General features: G+C 37.8%; 1 protein-coding gene across 2 annotated transcripts in view; it reads right to left on the reverse strand.

Annotated features, from left to right (window-relative positions):
- The window catches only part of FEZ2 (fasciculation and elongation protein zeta 2), a 42539-nt gene that overhangs the window by 5850 nt on the left and 17439 nt on the right, over positions 1 to 19250 (reverse strand). The window contains exons 6-7 of one of the 2 annotated variants that reach the window (XM_055327633.1): positions 2945 to 3025; positions 640 to 715 (exon numbers count right to left, since the gene is read on the reverse strand). In XM_055327633.1, coding sequence (XP_055183608.1) covers positions 640 to 715; positions 2945 to 3025 — 157 coding nt within the window. The remainder of the gene's footprint in view (positions 1 to 639; positions 716 to 2944; positions 3026 to 19250) is intronic. The other variant, XM_055327634.1, reaches the window with a different exon arrangement.

Genomic DNA, 19250 nt, shown 5'->3' on the forward strand with positions numbered 1-19250 from the left:
TGGCTATCATAAGAGATAGTCAATGGAATGTATATTTAAGTCTAACAAATTATTTCAAAATAATAACTGCCTCTTGAAGATGGCGGTATTTTTGTCGACTTTGTTCACTAAAGTCCCAGAATGCAGCCTGGCACAGAATAGGCTTTTTTAATATTTGCCAAATAATTCTTAAAATATTACTAGCAATTCAAATTCTATCTCTGACTATTACCTTGGATTCAGGGTTCTACATTCCTAAAAAAGCAGAGCATTTTAGGACATATTCTAAATCTTTCCTATTGAGTTACTGACAGTCATATTTATAGAAGATCCATGAAGCACCTTATTTATTGATGAATGATCTGTTCTTAAACATTCAAGAGAAGATGGAGAATCAAGTTACATTTTTTTTCCCTCAAAAGTTCAGCTTACAAATATTTCAAAAGGTAAGAAAAATCACAAAAAATACAAATCAACTCTGGATTTAGGGTCATGGTTGATGCTATAGCCATTTATGGTTCATTCTCAATAAATGATAATATCTATCATTTACTATCTTAAATTGACAAAACAATAACATCATCAATTAACCAACCAAAATTAGTATTTAGATTCAGCAAAAGTAAATATGGTTAACTGTTTAATTTTGTCTTTGCTCACTTTTTGTTAATATTTGAAGATCTTCAACAGATGGTGGTCCATTTTTTTTCTCATAGGGAATGACTGTTGTCAAGTACTGCCAAGTGAAAAAAAAATATGTCACTTAAATCTGAATGACCTTATCTGCACAAATTTGATAGTTACATAAGGTCTATTTTATAACATGAAACATGAGCTATTTTAATAAGGAACATGTGTATCTTACTATCTCAGCTGGAACTCCTGTTTTGCCCAATTCTATCTGCTTCATTCAAGCCTAATGTTAACATAAACATCTATTTTTTCACCTTTCAGTTATTGAAAATTTACTAAAATTAGGTCTGACGGTAATTTGTTCATTTTGTCTTATTTAACATTCTTCTTGCATATTTTCAACATACTTTGAAAATAGTAATTTCAAACTAAAAACGGAGTTGCAACAGTTCTGCATAACCAAATCATTCCCAACAGCCAAATAATTGTTTCAGACCATTTTTTTCTGATTAAACAAAATGGTCACGTGGATAACTTCACAACTTTAAAAACACATACCAGCTTCTTCCAGAAGCTAACATAGACACACATATCAATTTTAGAGGTGTATTATTATTATTATAAATTATTCAGAATGTTTAAAGGCATTAAAGGAAAAGAGAAAAGTGAAAGGAGAGAATGGCCTAGTGAATAATAAATATTTACATCTGATACTGAGACAAACGGCCTTGTTCACTACTGTAAAGGCTCACAAGTATCAGAGTTATGGCCTATAAGTATGTCCCATGAAAGCAGAATCTAAAAATTATTGTCCAGATGTTCCTATTCTGACCACTCCACCAAAAACTATATAGTTCGGTGTGGTTTGCATGTGCTCATCTGGAGATCTACGGTTTTTACTCAGAATCTTTTGAGACCCAGCCATTAGTCCTTGCCCTAAATCTCCGCTCTATTCCTAACCCTCCATGAGTGATTTCATCCTTGAGGGACCTCATAATCAAAAGACAAGGTAAAATGGTTTAACAAGAACTGGTTCCCTAGGTACAGAAAAGAAAATGAATTATTCATGTTTAAGAAACAATTCCCACCATCTTTTTGGTGTAGACTTCTCCAAGGTGACACCAAATTGTAGAACTGAATGTTTCCTTGTGAATAATACACAGGAAGCCGGAAACAAGCCCCCTCCCCGCCCTCCCCGGGCTTCACGGATAGCTGGGGGGGGGGGGGCAGCAAGCTGGCCTGTGAGAGCATCAGGAAGCTGCGCCCCCACCAGCACACTACCTGGCTACGCTCTCAGGCTTCCTGTCCCACTTGCGTGTGTAGGTCAGTGTGGAAGTTATTTTGCCATCCTGTGAGTTTGTGAGAGGTAGAGGTTCCAGAATTAAAAAAAAAAAAAAATTGTACCATCCCTTAATGGAGCTGTAAATGTCAATGTGAAGGATTATTTAATACTGATTATTACCCTTCTCAGGTAATACAGAAACTATCTTTTAGCAAAAACTCTATGCTCAAATGCTTTCTTTTGATAAACTGCCAAAAGCTACATTCTGCACACTTTCTCAATCTTCACTTAAAAGCCACATTGAAGTTTTCCTTTTGAAGTGAAAATTTCAAATTGTGAAAGGTAATTTTAAGCACACTCATTAATATAGATGTGTTTCCCCTGTTCATGATCCTCCTCAAATCATTATACAAAAATGTTAATGTAAAGTAAATTGCTACACATTTGGCCAGGTACCTATATCCACAAATAATTTTGTATAAATCACGCCGCATGCCTCACTTGACAGACAAGTGTGTTGGCTGACTACATGATGTACCTTAAAACCGCCTGAATTTCATTTAAAATGAGGTAAAATATGTTTGCGTTTGTGTGTGTGTATATATATATATTATATATACATATTACATATAATATATATATATTGACATGTTTGACCTAGAACTCTAGTCAAAAAGACACCAACACCAGCTTTCTTCCCTCTCAAAAGACATCTTGTTTCTCAAACTTTTAGAATTAGTGTAGCATTTTCTAGTTTAGTTATATATTCTATACATGCAACTCATTATGTCAATGCAATTTGTTTAAAGGTAGTGGAAAATGGAGCTCTAAATCATATAGTAAGAATGCATTTAGTCTATTGCCAATTTGAAAATCGCTTTTTCCTAAAGGGAATTGTATGCATTATTGAAAGTATAAAAATGATAGACTTTCACTTCTCTCTTTTAAGCAATAGTCTTAGTAAATTAGTAAAATTGCCAGCTTTCAGGACCTTCACTTACACAGGAAATGAAAAAGCAGAGAATGAGGAAAATAAGGATAACCCAGCACCTGTTTCTCTCCACCTGAATTTCCAAAGGTGTGGCGGAGGCCATTCTGAATGACATTTGAGATCCCTTCCATGCTGAAGCGCTAAAGGCAGCAATATACGCCCGGCCCGGAAGAAAAGGACAGAGAAAGAAGTTCAAAGACTATTAGTAAGAACGCACCACGATGATTTATGTGCCCAAGAGACAAGCCGTTAGAAAATGCCACTACTCGTTCAGATAAAGCAGACAAAATCATGCTGTTTTTAAAATGTGTTTTGCTTCCATTTCTTTGCAAATGCAAAAACAATTGCTTTTATGCTACTATATTCATGAAGACTTTCCTCATGTAGCTGATCAATTTGCTCCAATGTAAACATCCTAAATTGTACACATCTTTGTCTTATGCAAAATTAGTACATAACTTTTAAGATACCTTTTGATATTGTTTACCTACATTTTATCAAAAGTCTGAAAACTTAATACGAACAGTATGCATATTTTCTGCCTAAGTTTGCATATTTCTACCACAAGTTTGCAGAAACATTAACATAACATTTGGCAAATGAGAATGCTGTTACTTGGAGAGCTGATGACTGCTTCCCACTCACTCTTCAGGCCACCTGCCATTGCCTTGGTGCAGAAAACTCGAACTGGAAGAGCACATATGCTTCCTGGAGAGCAGAGTGGATCCCATGTGCCAGCAGGCCCCTCACACTTGCGCAGAGACTTTCCCACTCTGTTTCTAGGAAATAATTCTAGCTTCTTTCCCCCAGTAACCTCCAAGACTTCCTAGAATTCACTGTACTATAAAGGGAATATTTTTTCCCTCAACTACTTATCTTGATTTGTAACCAGTCTGCAATGTCATCAGACACAAGGAAAAGAGTCCAATGGCACCTCTCTGGCTGCTGAGTCAAAGGCCTGAGATGGATTCTTACGGTGTGACTAATTAAGGAGGAAGGCATCCTGGAAAGGGAGTTTAGTCCCCATTCACCAGATGGGTCCTCTCTCTGGATTTTTACAGAGGAAAGTTGAATCAGTAAACACATTTGAGGAGTCAATATAACGAATATTTACCGGGCCCCAAGGAACAGAAGAGGAAACCAAGGCAATGGTATCTGCTTTCAAGAAGGTATGGTTTAGCCGAGGGGTTCTCAAAGTATGGCCCAGGGACCCCTCCCAGAGGTCTCTGAAAGATTTTTAGGATCCATGAGCTCAAGATTATTTTCTCAGAAATACTAACATATGATTTAACTTTTTCACTTTCATTCTCATGATTTACAGTAAAATATTCCAAATGACAGGCTGAATGCAGAAGCCGATTTAAGACTCTAACTCTCTTGAATTAAGCCAGGTATTAACAAGATTAACAAAAATGCACAGCAATGTCATGGTTTCTCACTAAATTTTTTAAAATACAGTTATTTTTCATAAAAATATGTTTTGTATAAACAGTGAATTTCTTATTTGTGTTTTTAAATGAATTAGTAAACTTTTTAAAAATTTTATCTAATACAGTAAATATCTATCAATATGACTTAGATAAACAAAAGCCGTTTGGGGTCTTCAATGACTTTTCAGAGTATGAAGGAGTCCTAACAACAGTAAGTTGAGAAAACGCCAAGAAGTTTAGTCTTTGAAGGAGCTAAGTGCCTCTTCATCGGTCATATACTCAATGGTATTATTGAAAATCAGAGTACCAAATGTTACCATCTTTGGAGAACGTGTACAACCATGCCTCTCCTCCTGAATGGTCCCTCCCTACCCAGTCTTCCCAGAAAGCACACCATTTTGTTCTGGTAAGACTAAAACATCTGGTCCGGACACTCTGGACAAGCTTCGCTTTGCTGACAGCCTTAACTATTACCTTTGATAAAGTTTTAAAAGAAAACCTACATAAAATTGTTTTGTAGATCTCTGTCCCTTGTAGCTTTTTCACGTGTTGTCATGTAATTTGTTCACATTTTTAAGCAGATTATCAAGAGATGAACTTCTTAGGCTCTAGAGGATAGACCCATTCTTCAAATTCTATCAAATGTATTTTCTCTCAAAAGCAACAAAGAGAAAAATACTTAATTCTCTATATGACCTGACTCCATTATCTATCATGTTAAAGTTGGATACAGACAGAAATTACCAAGCTAGGTAGGTGAATAGTTTTAGCATCCCATACATCAGGAGATGAAGGTATACTTTACATTTGAACAGCATGTTCTAAAAACACTAGCTGTACCTCCCTGGTTGGAAACTTAATGACTGTCACTGCAAAAATAAAAATATGGATGCACATTCTTGGACTCCAAGGTTCCAGATGTAATTTAGGTTTCCTTATTAAATGTGCAGTTGCAGGCTCTCCTGAGCCATTGCAACTACTGGTAGCCTGACGACTCCTGAAAGACAGCTTTCAAGCAACCAGAACATCAGGCTTGGTGGCAATAAGTGGAAACACAATCGGGTGAAGCCGCAGCAACCAGGAAAACTACAAAATTAACAGCTGATCTAAGTAAATGAAGTAAAGGAACTCTCCCTATAACCTGTGCCTTCAGGCTGGTGGCAGCTGAGCCAGGAGCTGTGACCAGCAGGGAGGCAATGTGGCAGCTGGGAAGGTGATGCTGCCTCCCACTCCACTGGGGAAAGACAGCACAGGAAAATCAAAAGGTGTGCAGGAAATACAAGGAAACCAGCTAACAGAGATGTCTGAGAACATTCCTCCACCAGTGCTCCATCCCTCCCCACCCCCACACCAGAGTCACACAGCAACCATTTCTTCCCTTTGCTGGATTTTCACTCTTCCTCCTATCCGCTCTTTCTCAGGGGCAACTTTAACTTTTCAAACCCTCAAACCATTTCCTTCCTCCAGGGTTTCCTCAGACAGCTCTTCTCAGGTCACTTCTCTGATGCTGAGATCCAGGGACACTTTTCAAAGCCCTCTGAGAGCCCATAAGCTTTCCACCTGCCCCCCCCCCCCACCTCCTGGATTCCTACACAGGATCCTCTCCCTGAGTTCCCCCCTGCCCCTCTGGGTGACTCTTTCTCTGCTCAGCTCTCATGTACTGGGGTCCTCCAGGATTTTGTCCCTGTTCTTCTCATGCATGCTCTCTGAACATTCCCACCCCACCAATGTACAGCTCCATTTTCCTGAGATCAGGCAGGACAGGGCTGAGCACAGAGCCTGGCACTGAGGAAGGCTAGGGTACACATTAGCCAGCTTTACTGCAACTACCTGAGTGTCACTTGTGTGTTTGAGGCCTACTGGCCATCTGTACCTGGACATTGCTAAAACTCATCATATCCAAAAGTGAACTCATCTTCCTCTCGCCCACCAAAAATAAGTTGTTGTTTTTTTACTCCTGTTCCTCTTTCAGTATTCCATACCTTTCTCGTTCATTTATCCATTCGTTCAAAAAAACAGGATCTAAATATTATAGGTGTTAATGACTCAAAGTGAACACACCAGCCAAAGTCCCTCCTACCCTCGTGACCTGACATTATAGAAGAGGGGCAGGAAAAGTAAAACAAGTCAATGACCTAGACCGCTGCAGATAATGTGTGCCCAGCTGATAGCTATGACATGTCAAGTAAAGAAGGGATGCCTATTTTATATTGGGAGGTCAAAGAAAAGCTCTCTGAGGTGACATCTGAGCTGAAGCATGAATTCAACACCCTCCCCAATGAGCTACAAAGGACAATGGACAAAAGAGATCCTCTCAGAGAACAAAACCAAAAGCAGCCAAACTGGCCAACCCAGAAGTTCACTCTGTGGCCAGTGCACAGGGGTCCTGTTACTCTCCTCTAGTGGGATGTGGAACAGCAGCTACTGAGGATTTCCATTCTCCCCTCCTTCCCATAGCAAGTTTTCATTGTGGCAGCCCTGTTTGTGCTCCATCTTGGGTGGATGAGCCAACATGGCAGGCTGAACCTCTGCATCACAGGGGCCACATCCAGAGCTGACGGGAAAAGCAGGCATCCCCCAAAATGCCTGGCCTGAGGCTCAACAGGGTTGCTATTAACAAGACCTGCATATCTCCCTCCAGGGAGGAGGTACACATGTTCTCCCCACGCTTGCCCAAGTCAGGAATCAGTGACCCAACCCTTCATCCCCTCTTCCCTGCTCCCCAACCAATAGATCCCACCCCTTTCGTATCCCTGAAATGTAGCGTTCTCCTATCCTGACTGTCACTTCTTGGCTCGGCTCCTACCAAAGGGAGCATACCAGCCGAGTCAATTTCTCTCTAGTTGTCACCTTCCAATTATTTCTTGAAACACTGAAGTTTTCTTCCCAAAAGACAAATCTGAACAGGTAATGATCCACTTAAAACCTCGTTTTGGTTTACAATAGCCTTTGCACGATGACCAAATGCCTTAGCATGGCATACAAAGCTACCCATTTTCATGCTTCCACTTTGCTACTACTTCCTCATCCTCTTCTTGAGTTACTTTCTCTCTCGCCTTCAGCTTTCTCTCTCAACTTCTAGCCATGATGAACAACCCTCAGGGCCCCAGATGTGCCTCTCACCTCCCAATGGTTGCCCACACCACTCCCTCTGCTTGGTATGCCTGTCCCTTCTTCTTCTTGTCCTCTAGATTCAACTCACCCTTTCCGACCCCAATTCAAACTCGGGGCAATAGTGGTTTATCCACACCTCTATCATGAGATACTGCCAGGCACAGAACACACTGAGAACACAGAAGCTGCTCTGAATACTGCCATTACCACTGTATACCTAGGTCTCTCAACCTTGAGAGTACTGACATCTGGAGTCAGATAGTTTCTTTGTTGTGGGGGCAATCCTGTGCACTGTGGCATGCTGAACATCATCACTGACCTCTACTCAGAATTCTAGCACCCCTGCCCCTCCACTCATCCAGTTGTGACAGTGACAGCTGTTTTGGGACATTGCCTAAGTTGTACAGGGAGGAAAAATTGGCCTGGTTTTGAGAATCACTGCATAAAACGCACTACATGCTGTGTTAGCTGGATGCCCAGGCTATGCCCCTGCATGCTGGGATTTACTATGCATCCTTAACAGTCAGGCCTGACACTTAATTAGAGATCAATATATGCTGGTCTCATAGTAGTAAAAGAAAAGATAATCCATATATATTTTTTTAGTGGGGATGAGGCACAAGATCTAAAGAAAAAAAGGTCTGGGTTAAATGTTTGGTTTTGAGAGAGAGAGAGAGAGAGAGAGAGAGAGAGAGAGAGAGAGAGAAACACGCACGCTGACAGTGGGGGAGCAGAGTAAGAGAGAGAGAATCTTAAGCAGGCTCCATGCCCAGCACAGAACACAACGAAGGGCCCAATCTCACAACCCCGAGATCGTGACCTGAGCCAAACTCAAGAGTCGGACACTTAACCAACTGAGCCACCAAGATACTCTAGTTTGGGTTAATTTTTAATAAGTTTAACTAAGTTCTCACAATGGTTAAGAGTACAAATAATGTCAGATACTTCTTTTGTGTGCCAACAAAGCACAAACCCATCCTCAGCATGCAGGAGGCATTTGATGGATAGTTCCTGACTTAAATTAGAAAATTTTTTAGCAATTAGTAAAATATGTCCAGAACTGAGGATGAAACTAGGAATCACACCTTACTCAAAAGCATGTGGAATCAGAAAAATTTTCAAGAGTCAACTGGGATAGAAAAACACTGAACTAGAAAGCAGAGGTCAGAGTTCTCTCCCAGCCTTGTCACTGATGTCTGACAGGAGAGCACACCCCCGTTTCCACACCTGTGAAATAGATGATTTAATAATATCATTTGTAAAGGTTTCTTCTTTGTAAATTGTATAAATAATTATCTCAACCAAGGTGATCCATGGTTTAAGAAGGCAAATCAAAAGACACACACAGGGCACCTGGTGGCTCAGTGGTTGAACATCTACATTTGGCTCAGGTTGTGATCCCAGGGTCCTATGATCGAATCCCACATTGGGCTCCCTGTGGGGAGCCTATTTCTCCTTCTGCCTCTGTCTCTGCCTCTCTGTGTGTGTCTCTCATGAATAAATAAATAAAATCCTGAGGGGGGAAAAAAAAGACACACATACCCACACACCAGTTGGGGTCTATGAGGTCACATAAGGTTAAAATGTAACTGCTCTAGAATAACAAATTTGCACGGCCAAATGATACATTTAGAGTTATCTACTCCAGTGGCATTTATACATTCTGCTAAACCAGAGTTTATCACTTATAAGACCAGAGCCCAAGAGTCTTAGAGCCCGGGATAACCATATTGACCATATTGTGAGGACACAAATTTTTCCTCTTCTTGCAGGAGAGAAACTTTTTTTTAAAGAGCTAAAAACAAAAATAATCTGAAGGCAAACAGAAGAAAGATGACATGACAAAATACAAAGTTATTTGTCAAGGAAGTCCACGGACAGAATTCTGAAAAAGTCCACTGAAGAACCTGGTGGAGGAAGTCAATGTGAGATTAATAAAATGAGACAAATAATCTTGTTGACAAGGTTTGTAAAACAATGGAGTGACTAAGAAATACAAAACCCCTAGGATAACAGAAGAGTAGCAAGCAGAAGATCAATGAACTCGAAGGATCAAGGAACAGAAAGACGAGGCAGGAGGACAAGGAAGAAATAGGAAAAGAGCTCCACAGAGCACACAATAGCCAGTTTTACAACTGCTCTATAAATCCCAAAAAACAATACACCCTTTTGGAAGGCAAAATGAATTTTAAAAAGATAAAACCTCAGAGACAGATTAAATTTACTTTTTAGTAAACCTCACCTCATTGAGAAACATTGCATTTTTAACCTTGAGAGCAGATGTGGTGTGATTAGGTGCTTTTGGTACTAAACTGGGCCAGAGGGAAGATTTTTGTCTATGCTTAAATTTTACTGGGGGGGGGGGGTGGAGAGAAGGAGAGAAGCATTTCTTTGTTGGATATTTCTTCCAGTAAAAGTACCACAGACACATCAAAGCACTTTCAGAAGTCTCATGGTTAGTTAGGAGCACTCAATGAAATAAAGGACATTAAGGATATCTTACTTTAATTTAGCTTAATTAAATAAACTGAAATATAAAGTACATCAGAAAGCCTAATCCTGCCTCCATTTAACCTGCCATTTCTAAATTTGAAGGATCCAAATGTTCAAATTCAAAGTAAAGAGTTAGGGGTGCCTGGGTGGCTCATTCAGTTACATGTCTGCCTTCAGCTCCGGTCATGATTCTGTCCTGGGACCAAGCCTCACCCTGGGCTTCCAGCTCAGGGCGGGGAGTCTGCTTCTCCCTCCCTCTCTGCCCCTCTCCTCTCCTCCCCCTACTTCCATTTGTACACACTCACTGTCTCTCTCTCTCTCTCTCAAATAAATAAAATCTTTAAAAATAAAGTGAAGCACTACTGAAGATTCTGGGAATCTAAAATTATTTTGTAATCTATCCATCTGTTTTCCACCATATCTTTACAAAGGAGTTGACAGCTCTGTAAAATGCCCTTCTCAGAATGGAATTTTTGATAGGAGCCTATTTATAAGCAGGAAAATGATTAAGCATTACAGTATTTACTTTATTGTTTCCCTCACTGCTGACAAAGTGCCAAAGTAACACAGTGACGAGGGGGGAAGAAGTTTACTCAATCCTGAGCTCCAACCACATGATTTACAATGAGAATACTGCCAGCTACCTCATGACCATTTCCTTCCCTGGTGTGAATAGGTATTAAGTCTTAAAATCAGTCATTCCAGTCATTGGAATCTTTTCCCATACAAAACCAGGAGCAACAAAGTATAAACAAGATATAGGAGATTAAAAACAAAAATTACAGAAATCTGAAAGAAGAGAGAAAGGAGCCAAGATCTCCAAGCCACAGACAAAACGCCTACACAGCTTAGCAAAAGAAATGCAGGGCTGAGGTTCCCTAGCACACCCCTCTAAATGATCACATGTGCTCAGGCCAGTGTACACATGCTCTGGGAGCTAAGACTTCTGTTAAGCTTCTATCTATCCATTTATGAAGTGGCAGCAATATTAATAAAATTTACAGGGTTGCTGTGAGGATTAAATGAAGCAGTAGTCCAAGGGAATCACTTAGCAAAGCGTTCAGCAAATACAGATATCCAAAAATATTCAAAACATTACCCTAGAAAGGCTAGAACATTTGGGACGTAGCTCCCAAAAAGAAGTAACCACATCTTTCTACTATTCTCCAGAACAAGTAATGAGTAGTTTAAGTCCTCCTCATATAAATGAAATGTCACCTGCGAAAAATAATACACTCTGACTATAGTTTCTAGCCTAAGCAGCTGAAGACAACATGAAGAAAAGACACTACTAAGACTAAATATACAAGTCACCTCAAAAGCTTAAACTGAAAACAAGTAACACTTGCACGTAATTCTAGGTCTTTCTGAACAAGAAAAAGAGCTAGAAAACACTATATAAATTGAAAAACAAAAATCAGATACAGCGATATGGTTTGTTAATTCCTTCCTGGAATCCTAAACATATCAAATCATTCTCTGCACAGAACATTCACCAGCTTAACTAAACTGACAGAAAGCAGGATCTAAGACAGGGAAGAGCAAAACTGACCAGGGGGCCAGGAAATTCAGCCTCTTCTTGCTACCAGACTTTTCTAGTAGCCTTAGCTGACACTCACTGGCACAGATCTCTAACTAGCCAGGAAATCTTTTAAAAATCCCAAATTCAAAGTTCAGTGTCAGAAAAAAAAGGTTAGGAAAAGCAATTAAGAAATACTTTTAATCTATTTCTGACTCATATCCTAATGTATGTTCTGACTCCATTAATATTTTTTAAACTCAAGAGGTTCAAATGAAGGTGAAATTCAAACAATTATTGTTCCTTGTAAATCACATCATTTGCAACAGCTTGAATGACATGATTTTCAAATACTTATAGAATAAGTTTTAATTTTTAAAATCTTAAAATAATCAAAACACAGAATACAAAAAAAAAGAATTGAAACCAATAGTTAAATGTAAAAAAATTACAAAGCAAAAATATTCATATAAGGTATTACCTACGATGTAAAAATTGAGTCTGCTTATTTGACACTTTTCAAATCAAATACTTTTAATATGAACTATAAAGCAGTTATAAAGGAAATTCTACTGAAAAATAGTTTCTGCAGAAAAAAAGAACCAGATCCAAGTAAATTAGAAAATATGAATTATACCAAAGCAGATAAATATTTGAATATGCCTTGAATACTAAACACTATTTTGGAATTTTGCTCTCAGAACAGAAAGATGTGGTATGTAGATTTTCAAGATTAGGAGTTAGATGGAATAGTATTGATTTAATTTGTTGTATTTGAAGGTCTTTTTAAATTTTTATGTAATTTAATATTAATGTAGTAATTAAGTGTTGGCAAACATTTTCAAAGCTACTAAAATTAGAGTAAAATAATTAAGCCTGGTAATTTTATGAATTATTTCCTAACATTTATGGATACTTTAAGTGTATAATAAGAATACAATTTCCTGGCATAGTATGGCTTTTATGTGAATTTGTTATATTAAAAAACAACAAACCTCTCCAAGGCTTAAGAAGTCAAGAATAGACACCTCATTTTTAACTGCTGGGTCATAAAAGTTCAATTATTAACAGCCTGTCACCAAAGACAACTGCAGAAAACAAATAGTACATGATGATAAACAAAAACTGATGGTGACCCCTATTTCTCTAGGCAATACTATTTTCATAAAATAAGTTTTATAGCTAAACTAATTCATAATTAATAGGTGTGAATTATTAAAACAATAAGCATGTTTCTCTCCACCCGACATTGACCTTCCATTCTATGGCCTTAACACTAATTTTTAGGAATGCCCATTAAAATAAAGAAAAATATGAAGGATTGCAAGAGACTACTATGAAAAAATTATATGTCAACAAACTGGAAAGCCTAGAAGATATGGATAAATTCCTACTATCTTCCAAATCTAAATCAGGAAGAAACAGAAAATCTGAACAAACTGATTACTAGTAACAAAACTGAATCAGTAATCAAAAACTCTGAACAACAAAAGTCCACAACTAGGTGGATTTACAGGTGAATTTTACCAAACATTAAGAGTTGATACCTATTCAAACAATTCCAAAAAATAGAAGAGAAGGGAAAGCTTCCAAATTCATTCTATGAGGCCAGCATTACTCCAAAACCAAAACCAAAACCAGAGGCACCTGGATGGCTCAGTGGGTGAGTGTCTGCCTTCAGCTCAGGGAGTGATCCCAAGTCCTGGGATCAAATTCCACAACGGGCTCCCGAGAGGAAGCCTGCTTCTCCCTCTGCCTATATATCTGCCTCTTTCTCTGTGTCTCTCATGAATAAATAATTTTTTCAAAGATTTATTTATTTATTTATTCAGGACAGACATAGAGAAAGAGAAGCAGAGACACAGGCAGAGGGAGAAGCAGACTCCACACAAGAAGCCCCACATGGGACTCAATCCCACGACTCCAGGATCATGCCCTGAGTTAAAGTCAGACGCTCAACTGCTGAGCCACCCAGGCATCCCGAATAAATAATTTTTTTAAAAAGACACTACAAAAAAAGGAAAACTACAGGCCAATATTCCTAATGAGCATATCTGCAAAAATCCTCAACATAATATTAGCACACCAAATTCAACAATACACTAAAAGAATCATTCACCTCGATTAAGTAGGATTTATTCTACAGATACAAGGATAGTTCAATATCCCCAAATCACATTAATGTAACAAAATGAAAGACAAAAACCATACAAGCATCTCAATAGATGTAGGAAAAAGCATTTGACAAAATTCAACATCTGTTCCTGATAAAAACTCTCAATAAAGTGGGTTTAGAAGTAATACACTTCAAGATAATAAAAGCTATATATGACAAACCCACAGCTAACACAACTATAGAACCAGAATACTAGAACTAATAAATGAGTGCAGTAACCCTGCAGGATGCAAAATTAACATACAGAAATCTCTTGTGTTTCTTTACACTAATAACAAAATAGCAGAAAGATAAATTAGGAAAACAATCCAATTTATGATTGCATCAAAAAGAATAAACTATGTATGAATAAACGTAACCAAGGAGGTGAAAGATCTATACTCTGAGAACTTTTATAAAACTTTGATGGGGGGGGGGACTTTGATGGAAGAAAATGAAGACAACACAAATGGAAATATATACCATGTTCATGGACTGGAAGAACAAATATTGTTAAAATATCCATGCTACCCAAAGCAATCTACAGATTCACCATAATCCCTACCAAAATACCAATAGTACTTTTCATAGAACTAGAACAAATAATCCTAAAATTTGTATGGAATCACAGAAGACCAGAATAGTCAAAGCAATCTTGAGAAAGAAGAACAAAGCTGGAAACATCAAAATCCCAGATTTCAAGATATACTACAGAACTATAGTAATCACACAGTATGGTACTGGCACAAAAATGGTCATACACATCAACAAAACAGGACAGAAAGCCCAGGACCTGAATAGACATTTTCTCAAAGACATACAGAAGGCCAACAGAAATATGAAAAGATGTTCAACATCACTAACCCTCAGGGAAATAACAAATCAAAAATCCCAATGAGATACCATCTCACACTTGTCAGAGTGGCTAGTATCAGAAAGACAGGAAATAACCGTGTTGGTGAGGATGTGGAGGGAAAGGAATCCTCCTCATGCACTGTTAGTGGAAATGCAAATTGAAGCAACCACTGTGGAAAACAACATGGAGGCTCCTAAAAAAAAATGAAAAATAGAAATACCATATGATCCACTACTGCGTATTTATACAAGGAAAACAAAAACATTAACTCAAAAGATATATGCACCCCCTAAATTTACTGCAGCATTATTTACAAAGGTCAAAAAACACCTATCGATAAATAATGGATAAGATGTGTTATAGATACACAATGGAATACTACTCAGCCAGAAAAAAGAATGAGTTCTTACCATCTGCAACAACATGGATGGACCTAGAAGGTATTATGCTAAGTGAATAAGTCATACAAATTCCATATGATTTCACTTATATGTGGAATCTAAAAAATAAGTGAACAAATAAACAAGCAAACACCAAAAGCAGACCCATAAATACAGACAACAAGCTGGTAGTTGCTGGGGGAAGGGAGGTACAATGGGTGAAGGCAAATAGGAGCTACAGGCTTCCAGGTATGGAATGAATAAGTCCCAGGATGGAAGGTACAGCATAGGAAATATAGTCAGTGTTATTGTAATAGCATTGTATGATGACAGATGGTAGCTACACTTGCGATGAGCATAGGGTAATGTGCCGAGTTGCCAAATCACTATGCTGTACAACACCTGAAACTAATGTAACATTGTACATTGACTCTACTTTAAAAAAAAAATCACACAGAAATGCTCAAATATAACCAACAAATTACTGCTGAAAATGTGTTAATATTTACATTTACATAAATAGGGCAGACTTTATCCTCTTGAGTACCACTACTTAGAAAAAGTGGTGAAGTGGGATCAGCTCCTTTCCACTTCTCCTCTACCTTCTTTAAACTACTTTTTATTACTGTCTATAAGCAGAGTTTACCCAGAGGACTGCCAATATTTTTAAGTTTTTCATTCGGCCCCAAATACTTGACAACTGGTCTACCTGCTGGCTATCTTCACTTAGCTACTGGGAATCTGATACATAGAGCACAAAAGTCTATTGCTAGGCAGAGTGCCTTAAAGCAAGTGGCTTGGAGATGGACTGGCCAAGGCATCACTGTCTATAGGTACTCAGGTTGCTGGATGGGGCCCTGAAGAAAGGAACAATTCAACACATTCTTAAATAAAACAAGGCTACATTATATAATAAATTTTAGTCATAATATAGTGATCTTTTTTATACAAATCCACTTTAAATGGAGTTTGCATCTTTTTTTCTTCAAATTTTTAGTTGTATTAAATTTTAGCCTAAATCAGGGGTTGGCAAACTTTTCCTATAAAGGGCCAGAGAGTTAATATTTTAGTTTACAGTCCACACAGTCTGTCACAACTATTCAATTCTGTCCTTGTAACACCAACACTGCCAAAGACCATATGGAAATGAACAGATATGGCTATGTTCCAATAAAACTTTATTTATAAAACAAAGGGCCAATTTGACCCTCAGGCAGTAGTTTGCCTTGTCAGCCCTCAGTCTAAATCATCTTAGCAAATGTAAAAAATTTGAAAATTCCAAATTAAAAAGAAGAGTAGAAAAAATCCAGGTCCAACTTATTTTAAACAAAAGCCCCAAATTCAAGTAGTTGTGTCAGAACAGATCCTTCCAAGTTAAGAGCTAGAATAAATTGGAATAACTTTAGAATAATCTAATAAGAGCTACCTAAATGAAAATAAATTTCTCTTAAAGTCAGCATTGGTGAAGATTAAATGAAAACCTATTACTGGGGCATTTTTGCATGTGAAAGAGAAACAAAATAGATTTGACTATTTGTCATAATATGAGCTAAGTGAGTCATAAATCCAGAGTAATGCATCTGTAAAAGAAAGATACATACAAGAAAGAGTATCATCTAAGTCCTAGCTGTCTGCATCTTTAAGCAGTTATCTCCCCCCAACCCCAAAAGCAATGGGCCAATATTAATTCTTTTGATAACACAGTTACTGATTCCTAATACCCCAAAAGTTTTCAAAATAAACTTCTTCAGGTTAGACTAAAGCAACTACTCATTTTTGCTGGTGCTAAGTCCAACACAGGAAAACTCTCTCTCAAAAGCTCTCTATTTGCTCCATGGCAAACAGAAAAGGTACTACAGATTCCTATCTTCTCAACCCCAGATTTAGAAAACACAACCTTATATGTGACTTTTAATTTGAAAACATTACTGGATCCTAAAGGAGGAAGTATGTCCATTTCACCCATCAGTATTTCATCATACTGAAGTATGATGCCAAGCAAGTAAACACTCTTTACAACTTCAGGTAGTTCTAGGTGACAACCTCTGGGTAGATCTCCAGTTTATTGTTAAAACAAGAAGTTTTAACAAATTAAAACTTATCTGGTATACTTTGACTTGTTCTTGTACTCATGAGAACTGCCACTGAAATTCAACAGTCTATGACTCTATTCAACACAAACAGAAGACTGGCAACAACAACAACAAAAAATCCCTGATAGAACAACAATTCAAATAGGACAAATCCAAATCCTCTGGGATTCTATCTCCCCTATAGTGAGTGAAGTTTCAATTCAACAAACAGGCATTAAGTGATGTGCAAAGAACAAAAAATTAGGTGAGATGCTAAATAATGAAACAATGTGAATGAGCTTTTGGGAAGGCTGCATTCCTTTCAAGGTGATATTTAATCCAATGATGATAACAGAGTATGACACTATGAGATCAGAAGTATGTGTATCATCATAAATACCAAAAAGTCTCAAATGTGACTCAATAGGCAACTCACAAAAGAATATAGAAGTCAACAAATCAAACCATTGTTTGCCTTTCAGATCAGTATATATCAAAAGGCTAACAATACCTTCTGTTGGTTGGACATGTGGGGAAATGGCTCATTTATGCCATTACTGAGTTTCATTTCTGTAGAACAATTTGAAAAGATGGTTGTTTAAAGCCCTCCAAAAACTGCATATCCTTTGACTTAGAAATTCCACTGACTTCAGTGAATGAGTAGACTGTTCCATTAACCAAAAGAAAAATATATAAGAAATAAATTCAACTTTAGGAAAATGATAACTTTAGTGTAATAAATTTTAGAGAGAAATATCTAGTAAGCAATTGGATATGTATTAACTAGCATTTACTCAGGATATATGCTAGTCTTACATACATTATTTCATTTAATCCTCCCAAAACTCAAAACTCAAAGGGAGATGCACCCAGTGGCAGGAGCAGGATTTAAACACAGCTCTTAACCCAAAATTCTTAATCACTAGGCTCCTCAGCCTCTATGGGTTTGGCACCTGACAGAAAAATCCTAGGCAGAAATACAGATTTGCAAGTTTATCTCTTTCACACATTTATTAGAAGAAATTTGTTAGTACCTAATGTTGTACCTAAGGATATAAAGTAACCTATCCTTAGAGAACCATGACAGAGATAGACATGAAAACTAAGAACTACAATACAGTGTACAGTGCCAACAGAAATAGTCAAGAGGAATAATATTAACCCCAAAAGAAAGACTGGTCAATTCTGCATTGGAGGAAGAGCCATAGAGGAAGCTTCTAAGAAAGGAAGACAATGCTTGTCCAAAACGTTGAAGTCAAAAAAAAAAAAAAAAAATCTCCCAAGTGGACTCGGGGAAACAGGAACAGAGGGCCACTCCAGAAAAGGGAGTGGCATATATAAAAGCACCAAGGCCCAAAAGAGCATGGTCAGTTCAAAGAAATGCATGCAGGTCACTATACTGATTAACAATACAGTACCTGTCAACCATTGTCTTGGTGGCCTTTATTACTACCAGAAATTACACTGTCTAGTCTTCCTTTCTTTCTTTATTGCCTGTCTCCTTCATTAGGATGTCAATTCCAGGAGGCCATGAGCCTAGTCTGTTTTATTTGCCACTGCATCTTCAACAGTGCCTACCTAGCACAAGGACAAAACTCTGCAAGTATTTGTTGAAGGAAGATATACTGTTTTATCTTAACCAACATGTGGCAGATTTTAAAAATTAAAACAAGATAATATTTCACTTTTATAAAATACTTGATACTTTAATATTTTTTTAAAGATTTTATTTATTTATTCATGACAGACACAGAGAGAGAGAAAGAGACAGGCAGAGACACAGGCAGAGGGAGAAGCAGGCTCCATGCAGGGAGCTCGAAGTGGGACTCAATCCCAGGTCTCCAGGATCACACCCTGGGCTAAGGTGGCACTAAACCGCTGGGCCACTGGGGTTGCACGATACTTTAACATTTAATAGTATTTCCATGCTCCCCAAAATTGTCTAATGCTCTAACTAGCATCCTAAGCCCCCAATTCTTTTTTCACTACAGAAAATGTTTGAAACAAAATGTCTCCAAAATCAAAATTAACACCTAAAGAGTTTAACTCTGCCCTACTCCCACCCAAGTATTTTACAGTATCTTTGGATCAAAGAAGAGCTAGTAAATATGGATAAAGTGTCATACCAGCTACAAACTGATGTTTTGTTTCCTTAAACATGAAACATGTTACATGAAAAATGGAAGGAAGCTATTCTGCGCTTAAGGAAAGAAAGTTAAGTCCTGCTAATAAAACAAAAATATCTAAGGTAAAAAGAAAGAAGTGACCAATGTTATTAGAAAACAGATAATGCATGGTTATTTATAAGAAGGTCACCAATTTTTAGACATTTGTATCACTGATGAT

The sequence above is a fragment of the Nyctereutes procyonoides genome, unplaced genomic scaffold (genome assembly GCF_905146905.1).
Source record: "Nyctereutes procyonoides isolate TBG_1078 unplaced genomic scaffold, NYPRO_anot_genome, whole genome shotgun sequence".
Taxonomy (NCBI): Eukaryota; Metazoa; Chordata; class Mammalia; order Carnivora; family Canidae; genus Nyctereutes; species Nyctereutes procyonoides.